This window comes from Pyxicephalus adspersus, chromosome 1 (genome assembly GCF_032062135.1).
Source record: "Pyxicephalus adspersus chromosome 1, UCB_Pads_2.0, whole genome shotgun sequence".
In the NCBI taxonomy this organism is placed as follows: Eukaryota; Metazoa; Chordata; class Amphibia; order Anura; family Pyxicephalidae; genus Pyxicephalus; species Pyxicephalus adspersus.
This window is the reverse complement of record NC_092858.1, coordinates 148,065,328-148,083,850: the sequence shown is the minus strand read 5'-3', so window position 1 is coordinate 148,083,850 and position 18,523 is coordinate 148,065,328. Positions and strand designations below refer to the sequence as shown.

The window sequence follows — 18,523 nt, the reverse complement described above, 5'->3', positions numbered from 1 at the left end:
CGTGAAAGATTGTTTCCAAGCCTAATTATTGCATGTGTGTACCCAGTTTAAGACTTGGGGTCCACCAACAGTCATCTTTGTAACTCTTTTTGTTCACACACATGCTATCACAAGAGAGCTGTCACAGGATTTTTATTTAGAATAGACTCATCAATCGGCATACTGGTACACCATTTATCCTAATGTTAGTATTTAATTTTACATAAATGTATGTTTGACCCTGACCATATATTTTGCTAGAGTGTTTTTCACAGTAATGTGTAAAAAGCTTTAATTGTAAATCAAGAAGAAAAGAAAAAACGCTTTGATTTTTTTTTTTTACCCTTTTACCTTTTTATGACTATGCAGTAGCAGGTAAACTTGATGTTTGCACGAGGTGATGTGTAAACATAACCAGCTCAAGGGCTTTAAACTTACACACCAAAATAAGATACCTGGGTAGAAATACAGTCCAGCTGTGAGGGACCAATTTATCATCAGATGCTAGCATTGTATTTCTTTAATCTGGAATGCATACAGATTTGGGTGTGTTTTTATAGATATGAAATCCATTAAAAAGCAAAGTTCTTTATATACTGGGGTGTGTACTGTATAGTTTAGGGAAATGTCAGTGAGACAAAAACCATTGCCAAATCCTATTCTTAATGTAAATTGAGGCAAAGCATTTGTTTTTCTCAAAAAACACATTTTATTCTCAAAGGATTATTGATAAACTGGATAGTGTCCAGTATTTTTTATGTAAGAGTTAAATAATAGAGGAGCCCATAAGGAGACAACTCATAAATAACATCTCTATAAAACCTTCTGCAATTTAGATGCATGGTCTGTTTAGTGCAGAATGTAGTATCAGTATGGAATGGAGAGAACACTGTCATCTTCTGGGGTCCTTTGTTGGAACATTTGCAGTGCCTTCAGCACAATCTGCTATTGAACATCTGAATTGTTGTTACTCAATAAATCATTTATATCTGCTACCATTAAAGTAATGTCATCTGAAATTAGGGTTTTTTCCCTTTATATAATTGTCACTGTGACAATGATTTTACTAAAATTCCTGAATTGTGAAAACATCACTGGGAGAGTGAGAGAGAATTTTTCTAAAAGACAGCAAAAAAATATGACTGGAATTATATTGCTATTTTACTCTTAAAAAAAAAAAAAAAAGTTTTGACTAGATGTGTATTTTAAAGCTCAGCCAAGTGCAAAATATGACATAGGATGAGAAGAGGTGGGGGAGCATAGTATACATTAGGAAAAATGGGACTGTGGCTAGTTAGTGATGGGTAAAATGGAAGGGAAGATGGGTAAGAAAGTTTGAAAAGAAGTGGGTTTTATGAACTTGTTTAAATGAGTTAAAGATAGAAACGAGCCTAAACGGATGGGCAGGGGAGTTCCAGAGAGTGGGGGCAACTCTAGAGAAGTTTTGGAGTCATGCATAGAAAGAGGTTATGAGAGGAAGTCATTAATAAATCATTGGAATGGCAGAAAGGAGTGGTAAGCATGTACTGATGTATCCGGTAAGAAATATAGGTGGGGTAAGAGCTGTGGAGTGATTTAAGGCAAAGCACAGTATCTTGAAATTGATTCTGAGGGTAAACGAAGGCCAGTATAGAGATTTGCAGAGATGAGGATTAGTGGGAATGACCGGAAAGTCTAGCTGTAGTGTTCTTGATATCCTGTAAATAGGAGAAAGGCTACTTAGTGGAAATTTTTTTGATAGTCCAAGAGGACAGGAAGGGGCATGGTTTGGAGATGTTTTGGAGGTAGCAGTGGAAGAATATTGATGTGGGAATTGGGGGGTCAGAGCCAAGCCTGGAACCAATACTGCATGGCTATGGGATGGGGAAATGTGTTAGGTACAGTAAAAGAGATTTCAGGGGGTGCATATGTTAATAGTTCTACACTACACAACTATAAACCTGCATTGGAATATGGGTGCTTGGTAAAACAGACTACATCAGTTTAAACCAATTTTATTACATTTCATCCCATTTTGTTTTACATTTTTATAGGCATGTCTATACCTTAAGGGATACTACTCTGTAAACCTCAGGATTTTTCTACTTATTCGGTGCACATCTGTACACCAGGGCAACAAACACACCGTTAAGACTTTGGTCACATATATTCTCATTTCAAACTCAGCAGTTGACTTTCTTCAGAAAACATAGGTGGTCAATGCTTGAACCAACTATTAGGAGATAAGATGTGAAACCTAAATAGATAGATTATTACCTTGACAAAAACGTAATTGGTTTCATCCCCATTTAAATTTTTTATTTAATAGACGTTTTCAATAATATTATGAGGATTATTTTTTTAATTGCTTTGTTATCACACAGTCATATCCTTTTCTTTGCCATATGGAAGTACATCTGTTCTCATCCTCGAGTTTTGTTACTAATATATGTTGTGTAGATGGTATTTTGTACAAAGAAGGTATTTGTCATTTTTCTGTGTGTGTTTAAAGAAATATGTGTAACAGTTGTTTTCTGACAAAAGCTGAGCTTTAGTTCAGTTTTGAGAAAATAAGGGGATGTTGCTAGTGTTCTTCCTCTCTTCCTTTTCTTTTTCTCTTTCCAGTTTTTCTGATCGCTCTTTCTTCCATTTTGCTGCTTCATCAGCCTATATATTTTTTTTAATCCCGCTACTGTGTTTAGGATTTTACTAACCACACAGAATTAAAAATAATTTTAATTGTCCTTTTGTTTGTCTGTTTTCCAGTATTGTTTGCTTTGATGTATGACCCCCTTTGGTTTTCCTTTTTCCACCTCCCTTCCCTTTTTTGAAAAAAACCCTAAATTAAAAGAAATTTAAATACATTAAGTAGGGGAAAGTCAACCCCGGCATCTTTTTTTCCCTCCAGTTTATTTCCCTGTTGCAGATTTACCTTCTTCTGAACAGAAAGGGCCAAAAAAATGTTGACTGGATCCCCAGGTAGCAGTAAAACCATATAGGGGTTCTAACCATTGCTGGTTCCCTCCAAAGCTAAAAGAAGAAAGTTTTGGTTATAGTCATAGAATGAATATCATTACAATTGTTAACCAAATGCAACTATCAAATTATATTAATTTTTGTAATGTAATAGTTCTCAGAACTCTAGAAAAAACTTAACTTTCATACTTGTTGTTTTACTTCTTAAGATTTTTTGTTTTTTTTTTTTGCTTCTGCAGATGGTGCACACATTGGCAAGTAATGGAGCAAACTCAATCTGGGAGCACTCTCTTCTAGATCCAGCACAAGTTCAGAGCGGTCGCCGTAAAGCCAACCCACAAGACAAACTTCAGTGAGTTTTTTGATATTTTTCGTAATTCACATCCAGTAAGAATTGACTGTTGTAATTTTTCTTTAATTCTGTCCAGACACCTAAAGCTGAAATTTAAAGAGGTAAAAGTTTATATATCTCTTAGAGTAGTGTTTCTACAAGGGGAATCCCTAAATAACTTTCAAGTCTTCAGGGAACTGCAATTAGAATTACTTTATCGACAGCTCACAGTTCATTAGTGAGGTGATCAGTGGGAAGAATTCTTTCTAAATTGCTGGCCAGTGGGACAAGTGTCATCTTTACAGATAGCCAAAAGGATCATTGGTGTCACTTTAGGCATTCATTTCAAATCTGTACAGCAAATTCAATTACTATGCGTTAAGTACAGGTCTGAAGTCTGTTATGTATAGTTCTAAGCACACAGGCTTTCTGTCACATTTGGGCACATATGTGAATTGATGACCATAACTTTTATTAGTAGGTTCTCAATTTCTGACATTTGTTCCTTGTTACATGTAGTGGCATGACAAATTTCTACATCCACCGTGGCTTCTTAAAAAAAAAACAAAAAAAAAAACAAAAACCTTGTGGGACGGTACATGTCTGTTATGCGCTGCAAGACACTGCACACTTATAGATTAGTGCTATTTATTTATATTTGTGTGCAAAATTATACCATGAAGAGAAAGGCCTTATTAGTTTCTCTGTACAAAGTTCAGTTTTGAAGAGACTGGGTGCAATTAGGAGTGTGACATACTGTTTGGTCACCTGATAAGTTTACTATGAAATCAATGTATTTCTTTACACCTGGTGATGCTCTTTTTATTATTATTTTTATTATTATTATTATTATAGTGAACAGATAAATCTATGAGGAGATTAAAGTTGGTGCAATAAATTAATCTACAATGGGAGACGTACCATATACAATATCAGATGAGGGTTGCAGGGGAAAACAATTGCATACACAGGGCTGAGATTTGGCAGAATGGGAGACGTACCATATACAATATCAGATGAGGGTTGCAGGGGAAAACAATTGCATACACAGTGCTGATCTTTGCAAGGTGGATGGATGTTGGACTCTTCATATTGTTTTTTTGTGGAAATCTGTTACAAAGCTAAACTCCTATCACCTTAGCTTGTTTGTATTTCCAGTTCACAGCTTAAGGATACTTTACCTTATGGAAATGAAACTAACTATGTTCAGCACAGGGGAAAACTATTTTCAATTGTAGTATTTTCAAGAAAGGTGTAGGACAGCTTTAATAATAACATGCTTTTCAATAATATGTTAAAATTCTGCGTTGTTTTGTGTGTGTTGGGGTGGGGAATTTGTTTAGAACACAATTGCAGAACTTGGGGCTGTTGATGAATTTTTTGCAGGGGTTAGGTAGAGGGATGCACAAGATTCCTTCTTTGCAAGCGTTAATCTTTATTGTAATAGTTTCTGCAAAAACGAAACCTCTTAGTTTAGTTCAGTCCCATATGAAAGACAACAAAAATGGCATGTTTTAATTTTTCCTTTAAATACCAAGACTTTTCTCTATCAAATGTATTTTATGTTGTTAGTTATATAGGGCCCATTCCATCAAAGCTCTCCCAAGGCTGGAGAGGATACACTTTCATTAGTGAAGCTGGGTGATCTAGCAAACCTAGAAAAGATTTCTTTGTTATTGCCTAGCAAATGTTTTGAATCCTGTGCCAGATCCATTCCAGGTTTGCTGGATTACTCCGCTTCACTGATAAAAGTGTATCCTCCCCAGCCTTGGAAAGCTTTAATAAATCAGGCTCATAGAATAATACAAGAGGGAATGGAAATAAAGAATGACCCCCAATAGGGAAGCAGCAGCTGGATGGTTGTTCACATGAAAAATAGATATGACATAACACCGGTCTTTTTCCTTTCAGCCCTACAAAGTCAGAATTTATTCGTGCCAAGTATCAAATGCTTGCATTTGTGCACAAGCTACCCTGCCGTGATGATGATGGAGTGACTGCCAAAGACCTTAGCAAGGTAATATGTCATTAAAGTGATGTCACCAAGCAAACACTAGCTTTTCAAATTGGTATATAAAGGGGTTCATAGTTGCTAGAATAATAATGGCTGCTTAGTGTTTTTGCCTTTTTGAAAGACGAGCATAATAAAATTGTTGTATAGTTATTTTTAATCTAACCTCTTAGCTGTGATTGTAGCCTACTGGTTTTAAAGGATACTGGACAACTTTTGTGTGTATACAGAGAACAGGCATTGCCATTACACTTCAAAAACAGATTGAAAATGTCAAATGATTCAGCTTCATGGTTTTCCTTCACTTACTTAATATTTTTTTTGCCAAAAATTGACAGGGACACTTTACATTTATAATGCTCCCGCTCCCTAAACTACTGGCAGATGTGAGATGGTGGCAGCAATATTTTCATAAATGCAAAATTCCTAATTTAATTTTTAGGCATTCTTAAAATGTATGTGTTATGTACTGTATGGAGAAACAAATCAACAGGAATTATAAAGCTAAAACTGCTCTCATATAAGGCCAGACCAGGATCTGCAAAAGGTTGTCTTAGCCCCCTGAGAATATTTATATAATCTCAAGAAGTATATACCTGACCTGAATTAATAACATATACATATATGGGACAGGCACAAATATTGCATTTTTTTGTTTAGCCTATCCTGTGAGCTGCAAGTTTTATTTTTTTGTTTATTTTTTATTGTATAAAACTTGTCACAATTTATTATTATAGGGGTATATACATTATATTATGTTTAAATCTTCTCTTAACACTCGGCTGTCACACCCAACTGCCACCCCCCTACTACTCCAGTGAACCTTTAACTTTTCATCATTGCTTGGTAATTTTGATGATTAGACCAGCAATTCCCAACCACGGTTCCTCCAGTGTTAGGGGTTCCTTGAGCTCTGGTTGATTGATCTCCCACCAGATGGTGCCTGCATGTTACCGGGCTCCATACCATTTGGCAGACGTTGGTGATCTTTTTAGCTGTCCAGAAGGGTGGCATTGGAATCACACTGTAAAGGGCTTTCTTTCCTAATTATCATCGACTTGTTCTTCCCACAACCCCCAATAAATCATTTTATCAGGGGTTGCTGAAAAAGCCTTCAGTGTCATTTAATTTAATATTAGCATGGATAATTTGGTCTGGTTCTTCCAGAGGGTTATAAAATAAATTGTGTGTGTGTGTGTGTATATATATATATATATATATATATATATATATATATATATATATACACACTTTAAAAAGTTTTAGTTTAAACTTGTTCTTCTAATATAGGAACTGTACATAATGTATAAGGATCTAATTAAGAAAACTCATTCTGTTTTCTTTATTATAGTCTAATAAGCCTGCTCATGCTGTTCCCAGTGATTTCTCCTATTGTTTGCATCCCCAGTAGATGCTGTTAGGTTAATTGTAGTAATTTGCTAGACTTTTCACCCTCTGTAAGTAACAGCAAGGCATCCTACAGTTTAATATGGCTTTTTACTGTTAATAGTCTATTTAGGTGTCAAAAGATTGCAGAATTAGTTTAGAAAAACTAGAGAAAAGGAAAACTAAGCAAGCCGGGGATGTTGTCATGCGACTTCTTAAAGGGGATTTTACAAGGACGAAATTTACTGACTTTTAAAAGATTCCAAGACCAAAGCTTTCATCTTGGTATTGTTTGACCAGGCGCAATCATCAAGGACTGGGTTCCTACTTTTCAGTCTTTGCTGCTTGTACGCTTTCTCCAGGTCTGTCAGACACAAAGCAGTCAGTTCAGGATGAGGATTTCAGTCCTGAGTTTTAAGAAGTCTTAAGTTCAAGATCAGAAATCAGCTTTAGGTTTGATTACCAATAATTGTCAAAGGAATCAGTTTGTATTTTGTGAAAAATGGTATTTTAAATCAATTAAGTTTTTATTGAGCTTTTTAGGCAAGCACAATGCCACATTATAGCACAAACATTGATATGTTGTGTGAATTAATAAGAATGTGAAATGAGGAGAAAGAGAGAAAAAAACAGGGTTTGAAAAAGAGGAGAATCTCATATCTTACATAAACCAAGTTAAATAAACATGGAGAATTTAATTTGTGCTGGTCAGGGTTATATAAAAGAGTAGGGAACCATATAACATTTGCATGGTTACAGTATCCGAGTTTGCACATCTGTGCCTTTTATATGTTTCACACAGTAGCAGAGAATGTCATTACATGAACCGACAAAAGCCAATCTGTTCATGTGCAGACAAGGAGAATAGGAGCTAAAAAGCAGAATGACAAATATGAACTCACCACAACGCTGCTTCTCCTCTACTGTACATTCACAGGTGGGGGCAGGTACATAAAGGTCAGGGTTTTGAAATGGGCTCCCAGCTTCATTCTGTTTTGAAGACGAAGTAGATCTAGTGTAGGAAAACTACTCCATGAGCGACAAATAATTTAATAAAGTTATTTGTGATCTCTGTAACACTGTGCAACATTTATTTCTTGCAAATTGGGACTTAAATTGACATCAAGCAGGAGTACATACGTACATAAGAAGATATACACACATAAACAATTATACATAATTTAGTGATAAATTATAAACAAGTCATAAATTGCCTTCCTGTCTTTTAAAATATTCATAGATTTCCTTTAATACACATCCAAACCTTATGCCATTCAAAACACCCAGAAGTGCCCTAATAGAATAAATGATATTGTTATTGATTAGAAGCAGCATTAGAACAGTGGAGCTTTATAGAATTAGGACGTCATTCCTTTTCATTATATAAATCGCTATTTTGGTTTGGACTGGCGGAGTTTTTTTGGCACTAGAGGAAACAGTAAGCTATAAAATGAGCAGATTTTAATAGCTGACACTCGGCCAAGTATTTGCATTGACACTGTGAAATGTATGTATGCCTGGCAATGAGACATATGACAACTGGAAATTGCAGTGTGTAAGCCTCATTGAATTCTCTGACTGATGAGCATACGAGTAAATGTGCTGGAGGTCATTCTGTCACTGAGCACACGTCTCCTGCCCACTTGACAAACCACAGTATCAATATACAGCCTTCACTTCCTCCCAGTCTTTTCCTTTTAGATGTCTATTACCCTACAGCCCATAGCCTGCATGCTTTCAGATGCTAACCAACAATTTAGCAGAAGGTGCTCCTTTGTAGAGATATTCAGCGCCGCTTTAATACAATATGGAAGAGTTGAAGTTGTTATTAGTTTTATTTTACATTTTAAATGTGCTCAAATCACTACCATATCTGCTGAATAAAGAGATTTTTATCCCCCCCAACCCCCCCCCCCCCCTCCAGAAAAATAGGTCTTCTTTGCCCTTTACAGCTGAGCGCCAATATTTCTAAAAAAAATTCTTGTATTAAGTAGTATTATACACTAGTATTCGAGAATGTCAAAAATATATCTGTAAAACTGGGGCTTCTGTTGTATCACTATACCTTGGCTTCAGATGTAGACTCCTGGTATGATTAGATCTTATTATTGGCAGTTCCCTGGGAGCCCAGATTGCATGTGGTAGAGCTGAATATAATTTATGCAAATAAAACCATACTTTTACAATAAATTTCATTCATCCAAGTGCAGGTACAAAGTGTAAAGAGGTACAAAATCACACATTCACACCTGTGTAATAATGCACATACCCACAATGTTCATTAAAGCTTAATATTATTAATAATATTATTATACAGGATTTATATAGCACCAACATATTGAATGTACAGCGCTGCGTTATATGTTGGCGCTATATAAATCCTGTTTATTAATAATAATAATAATAATAATAACATATTACTCTGTACAATAAATAGGGGTTGTAAATGACACACAGGAGACAGAGAGACAGGAGGAGAGGACCCTGCCCAGAAGAGCCTAATATATGGGTTAATGCATTGTGGTGTTTTCCTTGTCACGGAAACCCCAATAAATACTAAACTAAACACATATTTTTGTGCACCACAACACACAATAAGGCACTGCCATACAACAAAAAACGCGAAAAATTACCCAGGTGTATTTGCAATGCATTCATTTGTCTGCTTTAAAGCAAAGCACATTACCATATAACATAACGCACCAGGACAGAGATGTGTGAATTTGCTCATTTTTTGTGTTCCTAATAGTAATACATTGCATTTAAAGTAATACATTGTTGTTTTACTGACTACATGAAATACACATCTCCTTAAAGGATATAACATGCTTTTTTCTCACCTTCCTGCATAATTTTCAAATAATAAAAATAGGCCAGCAGTATTTTACGCTCAGAAAACCTGTTTTCTTTCATTTAGACATTTGCATTAGTCAGCAAAACCCTCTTTATATCCTCCTTTTGCCGGTGTCAGACAAATTCTATTATGTTGCCAAAATTAGATATAAAGATTTTGATTGTTGGCTCTGGACATCTTTAACATAACTTTTCCTTCTAACCTACTTTTTTTTTTTTTTTTTTTTTTTTAAGTCAAGCAGAACAAGCAGAGATATATGACAAAAATGTCTGACACATGTCTACTCGCTGCTGCAGCCTCTCGCCTTTTGTTTGGAGAGGAGACTGAGAAAATGCTACTCCTAATTGCAGCACATTAAAGAAATCGCCCCAACCAAGATTTTTACTGGCCTAAAGCACAGTTAGTGCTTTTTAAAAAATTTTTATACTGTTGCTAAAACTCATTTTGCAGGGATTGTTTACCTCTTTGTTGCAATTGAATTGCTGTGCTATGGTCAGCGCACCTACAGGAGTACTGGTTGTGTAATGTACTTATGTTCTATGCTTCTGTTGCACAAGTTTTTATTATTATTAAAAGGGTTTGGAAAAAATATGTATTAGGTTGACTGTAGAAGTCCCAATAAATGCAAGTGATGCTCATGAGGTTATCATTTCTTTGGATTTTCAAACTCAAAGGAAAACCTTACTGAGATCAAGGCCGGTATTCTTCTGTACAGAACGCTGTTGGATCTATAGTACCAATGTGTGCCAACAACAGCATCAGATAAGGATTGTGGATGATTCTAGCGGTGAAGGTAGTCCTGCTCATATATAACCAAATCTAGGCTTTTTTGAAAAATTAATCTTGTTGCTAAAATCCATTTTTCATCATGTTAAATATTTTTTATATAAAGGATAACATAGTGCTCCAGTCTCTATATATACTTTGATCTCTAATAATAACACAGGCAGCAGTAAGGTGTCAGTGTCTCCAGCAGTCAGGAGCAGGTTAAATTCTAAATCTGAAAACAGTTCTTTTATTGTTTTATAAATCTATTTTTCTGTCGTTACCTATCAAGGATTGTCAGTCAAAGAATTCCCAATTTATGACAGTTTTCTTATGTTATTAGTAGCTGAAATCCATGAAGATGTTGGGAGTCTGTGAGCGGTTAATTTGCATGCTTTAATCTCTCCAAGAAATAACGGTTACTCCTTTGTACTTGATGAATATCTTAACTCAACAAAAAACAATTTATTTCTATCCTAACATGTTAAGGCTCTGTCCATTTTTTATTTATGTGCCAAATTTAAAGTAAACTCACTAGAACAAAGGGCCTGATTTATTAAAGCTCTCCTAGGCTGGAGAGGATACACTTTCATTAGTGAGCTGGGTGATCCAGTAAACCTAGAATGGATTTCCTAAAAGTTATTTGCTATTTGTTAGCAAATGTTTTCAGATCTGTTCCAGGTTTGCTGCAGGAAGTAGAGGTTTTTGTCAGAAGAGACAATGAAAGTAAACCCTGGCTCTCTGTGTTCAGGAGTTTCACCATTTTTTGTCCAGTGGCTGAGGAGGGTTACTTGATAAAGTAAGCAGATGAGATAGAAATGGGGGTTTGAGCATTGACTGAATTCTGGACATGTCATAAGAGGGCACAAGAAGGGAGATACGTGTGCTATAATCGGTAATTATGATATTTCCTCTTTAACCAAATATTGGAAACCTGAAGGGCAAAGCCAAGAAGAACCTTTGATGTTTCCATATGTACCAGAACAGGTTAACTGTTCAATTTATTTGCTACTTGATGTAAAGTTTTTAGATACTAAGAATTACGTTGCACCTGCAGTCTTGATATTTAGTTGTGGTTGCAAGGTGCCATTAGGTTATTACCAGAATTCCATTATAACCATTGTCTGTGCCCAGATCCAGATTTTCCATGCTTTTTAAGTGAGACATGCTTTAGGGGGAATCTCTGGCCAGCCATATATATAGAAGGATTAACATATTTTGTAACAAGCAGCTAATCTTTAAAACAAGGCCTCACTGGCCTCTGTAACTGCAGGCATAATAAAGCAATTTGACCATTTAGCTGAAGTGCTGAAGTTGTTGAAATCTCCTTCCCTAGTATTTCAGTTCACCCGGAACGCCAGAAGGAAGGCTAAGGCTAGGTACACACATCAGATGATTGTTGTCTGATAATTGCCCCATGGCTGATATCGGAAGGGAATGTGGCGTGTGTACAGCGCTCGTTGTTCATGAATCAGTCCTGGAGGATCCACGAACGATCGTAATGGAAGTGGAGGGGAGAGGGCACAGCGAGGTGCCGCTCCCTCGGTCTCCCCCTTCCCCTCTACATAGATCAGAACAGCCCTGTATGTACAGCGCTCATTCATGGATTGTTCAGTCTTTAATAGTTGGAAAGGGTTGTGAAAGATCCTTTCTAACGACAATTAATGAACATGTATATGCAGTATAAGGCTGCATACATGTGCTCAAGTATTGTCACTGGAAACAATCCTCATGAAAGTTCCCAAAGACTGACAGATGAACTAAGAGAGCTGCACACAGTTCTATGATTAGGGCAGAGGGGAGAACAAGTGAGCAGCATCCCACTTGCTCTTCTCCCTTCACTTCTATCTCAGTCATTCATCGAATGTCGTTCATGGATCTGTCAGAATAGATCCATGAATGATGTCGGGCAACCTCTATACTCATGTCAGATTCTTGCCAGAGATGAGCCCGACTGTATCGGATGAGAATCATCTCACGTGTGCACATCTACTTAGTCGCTACTAAGAGAGTATATAGGGTGAGCCGAGTAGTTCATAGAACACACTGAACTGAATATGTCCAAAGTGGCTGCAGCTACAGAGAGGTCAGTGAAAGCTTATTTTAACATTCATTTACTGCTATTTATGAATATCTAACTGTCTGTGTCCACTTTAAAAACTCAGTTTTACCACTCATTTAAACATATTACTTGTTTCCTTTACTTGTATGGACATTCTTAGTTCACAAGCATCATGAGTTCTTATTCCAGCCATTTATACACATCTGAGACCAGTCTATTTGTCAAGTGCAGTCTCCTCGGTTTCCAATAAAAGGAAATTAATTAAATTCTGTTTCTGGATGACAAGACTTTATCAGGGATAATGACTTCCCTTTTCTTGGTCTCCCCATCCATCATCAGTAAAATGACACTGTGATATATTCGTCATCCAACCGACTCAAACCTTGTCCGATTACATAAAACAGAATACTATCACATAGATTTTTTTTTTGGCCTGAAGGGAAAGTGAATTATTGGCACATCATTTGGGTCTGCCCTGCAGTTCTAGAGGAGTATTAGTAGGACACACAATTTACCTATTTGACCTCCTGGACCATTTCTGGAAACAGTCGAAGTAAACTCTTTAGGCAGTTTTTATATAAAAATAAAATTAGCATTTGTAGGTTGCTCCCACCTACCATGGGATATAGTGAGACTCCTTGAAAAAAAACTTGATCGGTTACAAATAAATTAAAAGAAGATCTGTCAGGCCCTGTTAAAAATACACAATGAAACATTTGTGGGCAAAAAAGATGCCTTCATTACGTTTTTTTTTATGATGTTGTCAGAAATATATACATACATATGTTTCCTGGAATTGTTTACCTTTTTGTTGCAAGGAAATTGCTGTGCCATGGTCAGCGCACCTACAGGAGTACTGAGCTGTGTAATTTACTTATGTTCTATGCTTCTGTTGCACAAGTTACTTTATATATATATATATATATATATATACCCTTTATATAATAAAAGGGTATCAGCTTGACTGTAGAAGTCCCAATAAATGCAAGTGATGCTCATGAGGTTATCAATTCTTTGGATTTTCAAACTCAAAGGAAAACCTCACTGAGATTAAGGCCGGGATTCTTCTGTACAGAACGTTGTTGGATCTATAGTACCAATGTGTGCCAACAACAGCATCAGATAAGGATTGTGGATGATTCTAGCGATGAAGGTAGTCCTGCCCATATATAACCAGATCTAGGCTTTAAAAAGGGGAAACCTATGGGAGATTCCATTATTGACTTTTGCTTTTGAAAGTAGAGGTACCATGACTTTCATTTTGTATTTGCTGTGCTGCTTAGTCACTGACCCTAATGCATTTAGGTGCTTGTTCCAAGTTACATTCTTACCTTGTCTTCTGTTCTGTGAGTCAGTATCCGTTAAAAAAACCTACAAAATAAATCGACAATAGTGGCTTCCAAATTTATACCATGACAGGTTTTTGTGTAACATTAATATTTCTATATACCAGTACAGTATGCATACATAAATGTATAGGTACTTCTCTGAGCTGAATATAGATCACCAACAGATGGAAAAACAAAGTTATCTATAGTGAAAATATCTATTTTGTGCAGATACTGGTACTTTTACACTCCTGCTTTAAAATGTTATAGTAACTCTTTCTCTTGAAGTAAAGTACAGTGGTTCTTTATGATGTGTTAAGTATGAGGCTATGAGTTCAGTGCAGCAATGATGTAATCCAAACAAAGAGGATTCCCTGTAGGAGAGATTCATACAGCTAGGCTACCCCTGATCTTATATCTTTGTTGTCTTTTCTTTTTTGCTGATTATAGCAACTCCACTCCAGCGTGAGGACGGGGAACCTGGAAACCTGCTTACGTCTGCTGTCTCTCGGGGCACAAGCCAATTTCTTCCACCCGGTAATCACTTCTTTCATATTACTGTGTAATCTCACCGCTGTGTTCTGCCAGTTCTGTGCTCAGTTCCAGTTCCAAAAAGAAATCATAATGCAGATTACCTGTCATTGCATTTTTATTGTTCCTTTCAAAAAGCTTAAATGAAACCCCAATAAACCTTATGTTTATTGTTGTAAACTTTAAGTCTCATCAGTCCATCAGTGGGGTTTGAATTCCACTCTTGGTATCCTGCACTAGCTCCCCACATAATAAAATAAGTATGGTGCACAACATCAGTGACACCATACAAATCCAAATAGCAAACATGTCAGCACTCATGGCTCCTAAAAATCCTTTTACTTTTGTTTCATGCCAAATTACACTGTGACGGTAACAAACTGAACAAACCACATACAAAGACTTGATGAAAAGGAGGCCAGTATGATATACCCATTGCTTCCTCCAAAAATCCAACAGGAATGGAACGGAAGGAATGGAGTGTAGACACAACTCAGTGGGAAATGTGTTATTAACCTCCTGGGTGGTTTTATATGTCTAAAAGCGGGTTTTCATGAAAATTTCATATATATATATATATATATATATATATATATATATATAAGAAATATATAAGTATAACAAAAGTTTGAAACACAAAATCATGTCAAAATAATACATTTAAATAGATTAAAAAAATACATTTAATATTAAACTTTGACATGATTTTGAAAGAGAGTGTAGTGCCTTTGGAGTAATAAATCCAGTTTATTGCATTCAATACAGGTATTTTGTATTGAATGCAATACAAAATAATTTGAAACTTCCGCCGCGCCCCTATCAACGGCTGTACGCACCGACGTCACTGGGAACTCCCCGGGAACGTCAGCGCACTTGCTGGGGAACAGATCGAGAAAGTGGACGCGGCCAGAGGATGGCAGGACACTGCAGAACGCCGATGGGACCAGGTAAGTGTTTATTTTTTTATTTTTTTTTTAACTACCACAAGTGTGACTCGGGGTTACCGCTTTCAGCACGTTTTTTTTTACCCCAAGTCACACTCCTGCTTACCGCTGGGGAGGTTAAATAATGACCAGGTAAATATAATAGACAAATGTTAAAAAAAAAAATGAAATTAAAAAAAATGAAACCAAGCAAACAAAGTGTGGGACTTTCAAGACAGCAAAACATTGTACACATTATAGTATATTAAACATTTTAATTAAAAACAATATAATAAAACAATGATATTTGTTCATTATATATTCAAAATCAACGTTAAAACTTTCACCATTTTGGTGTGTAGTTCGACAAATGAGAACTCTAGCCAATAAATTTTTCTATACCTGTTTCACAGACAACAAGTCTGCTTCCTCAGGACATCTAGAGAATCCACATATTTCAAAAATTATTAAATATCTATTCATTCATTTTTCAATACCAAATTTACATTAACAATATAATAATATATTGTTTTTAATTAAAATGTTTAATACGCCATATTATGTACAATGTTATTTTTCCTGCCTTAAAAGTCCCACATCTTGTTTGCTCGGTTTCACTGAATAAATTCAGGGATGTTGTATTTTTTTTATATACTACCAGTTGGGAGGAAGATTTTCCTTGGTATATAAAAAAGAACCATTATGCAGCAATATATTAGAATTTTATTCTTGGATTTAGAGACACTTTAAATGTGTACCAGGGTTGAAGGAGAAAATATTTAGCTATTTTGACTGTTTTGATATCGATTAGCAGGTCTATTTTTATAATATTCCATTTAAAAAATGGAGGGAATTTGCTTTACTTATCCAGTCTGATATTTTCATTTAATTTATTGTTGATTTTTTTTTTTTTGTGAATCTGTAAACTTACAGTTCATTGATAAACAGTAAGTTTGTTTCCCACAATGTCCCTTTAAATTGACTTCCTCAGACTGGGTTTTGCACCTATAAAAAGCTTTTATATTTAGAAATTGTTAGAAATTGTAGATACATAAACATTTCCAAACTTGGGAATGTTTTCTCTGCAGACTGTTATCAAATTTTACCTTTGGCACAAGCCTTATGTATTGTATAAAAACGTAAGTATTCACAATTTTGTGTAAGAGTAAATATGATCTGAATTCACAGACTAAAAAGACCAAGTACACGGTCCAGAACACTAGATCTTTTTTCTGACTGGTTGTTGCACAGCATTGCAAAGCTGGCTATTGACATCAGCTGAGCAGATTTACTTGCATGATCTGCTGTTAGTCACTCCTTGCTCAAGTCCTAAATTATTGTTTAGCCTCCTGTGTCACTGCTTGTGTCTGTCTGTCATTTGCAACTGTTTAATATGCAAGTAAATGTTTCTGTTTAAACTTCTTTTTATTGTTAAAGCTAAAGTTTAATCTGCTTATAGCTTGCCATCCTCCTCCCTTCAAATTAACACTTTAATGCAACATTTAAACAGCACCTTTCCTTTTTTAATATATACCTTATTTTGAACACAGTGATGGCATCTTATGGCACATGAAATGTGTCAAAGCAGACAGATCATGACTAAATGGGGGGACTGGCTCTGACTTGCTGCAGCTTCTAATGTACACTGTACACAATACATTAAAATCACAGTAAATCACAGCTAGGGAGAGTGGGTAGAACCTGCATTTTTTGTGTTTTACAAATGTACTTTAGGTGTATGCATAGTCACAAGTCTGCACACAAAAATGATGTGGTCTTGTGACCTGTTGTTTGGAAACATTAAGAATGTGAACAGTTTATCTTCATTAACACTTTTTGTATTTATAGGAAAAAGGGACCACCCCTCTGCATGTTGCAGCTAAAGCTGGCCAGATCCTACAGGCCGAGCTTCTGGTAGTATACGGAGCTGATCCTGGGGCCCCAGATGTGAATGGTAGAACACCCATCGACTATGGCAGGTATGAATGGGTCACCAACACAAGAGAAAATGAAGGCTGTAATGGTACAGATCGCTATACCCTTTGTCCACTGTGGGCTGTAACTTTTATCAGTTTTTTTTTACTGCCCGGGGAAATGTCTCTTAGCAGTAACACTGGTAAAAAAAAAAAACAGTAAAAAAAAAAAAATTTGTATTCCTTTCAATAAATGGAAAGGACATTACCATTAACGCATACACCTATTAGTGGATGAGGGCCAAACCCAAAATGCAGATTTGTAAAAAGCTTTTGTGTATAATAGGTCAAATTCATAGTGGACCTAAAGCTTTTTGTCCACACTTCTCAGCACTTCATTACTTAAGTGTCTTTTTTTTCCCTTTAGCAGAAGCAACACCACACACAGATGTTCTTCTAGAGTCTAGCAAAGTAACACTTTTAGTTAACACTTTATGGCAAGGGCATAGCCACACGCATCTGAGCCTCAATAACCCTTGGGTCTCCTTTATATACTTTTATTTTTAATCTCCTTACATCATCATTTATTTAATATCTAATATATTCCAAAGATTTTACATTTAGATTTTTACACCTTTATATTTGCATCCTACAGGCAGGCGGGACATCATGATCTGGCAGACAGATTGGTGGAGTGTCAGTACGAATTGACAGACAGACTAGCCTTCTACCTCTGTGGGAGAAAGCCAGGTAAGTGTGTTGCGCAGTTAGCTAAGGGCACTGGTGACAAACTGTTGGAAGAAAAAATTTACAGTATTGGGCATGTAGCAATAAAAGAATACAGTTACGGACACCATCTCTGTGTTCTGGACCACATTCCATCGTTTCCATACCAGGAATTAAACTTACTCCCAGAATTATGCTGCTGATTTTAAACCTAAAATCTCCAAAACCTATGGCTAAAATTAATCAAGCAAAAGCTCAATATATGGTCATGGGAACTGGGACCTTGTTCTATTCAACATATCCTATAGTATGGTATAGTAGTTATTGTAGGGTTGACACCTCATAATGGGGGATAGGTGAAGATAATGGAGAAAGAAAACGTAACATCTCTTTACTCAATGCATTTCGCCTAAAGGCTTCTTTTAGGGTTATGTTGAGAAGGTTAGAAGCCTGCGTAGTAAAAATGGAGTATTACTATAGTGTCAAGTTGTTTTAGTCATACATATGAAAGTACATTGGGTACATTAGGAGTACTTGTAGAAAATGTTATATACTAAGATTGTATACTGCTTCTGATATTTGTACAGATCTGTTGTCTGTTGATCAGTTCAGGTTTTTAGGGTGTTTGTGTATAGGGGCAAATAAATAGTGTTCTGTAGTAATATGTGTAATGTGTTTGCAACAAAGAGATGAGCATAATTTCTTATTGTCTAATTATTGTGTATGTGAGAGAAGGGTTAAAAGAGATAAGAGATAAAG

General features: G+C 36.0%; 1 protein-coding gene across 1 annotated transcript in view; it reads left to right on the top strand.

The window, feature by feature from the left end:
- GIT1 (GIT ArfGAP 1) overlaps positions 1 to 18,523 on the top strand; it is a gene marked incomplete in the record, with an annotated part of 90,326 nt that overhangs the window by 39,917 nt on the left and 31,886 nt on the right. The window contains 5 exon segments of the mRNA XM_072430690.1: positions 3,174 to 3,286; positions 5,177 to 5,282; positions 14,122 to 14,208; positions 16,974 to 17,104; positions 17,694 to 17,788. Coding sequence (XP_072286791.1) covers positions 3,174 to 3,286; positions 5,177 to 5,282; positions 14,122 to 14,208; positions 16,974 to 17,104; positions 17,694 to 17,788 — 532 coding nt within the window.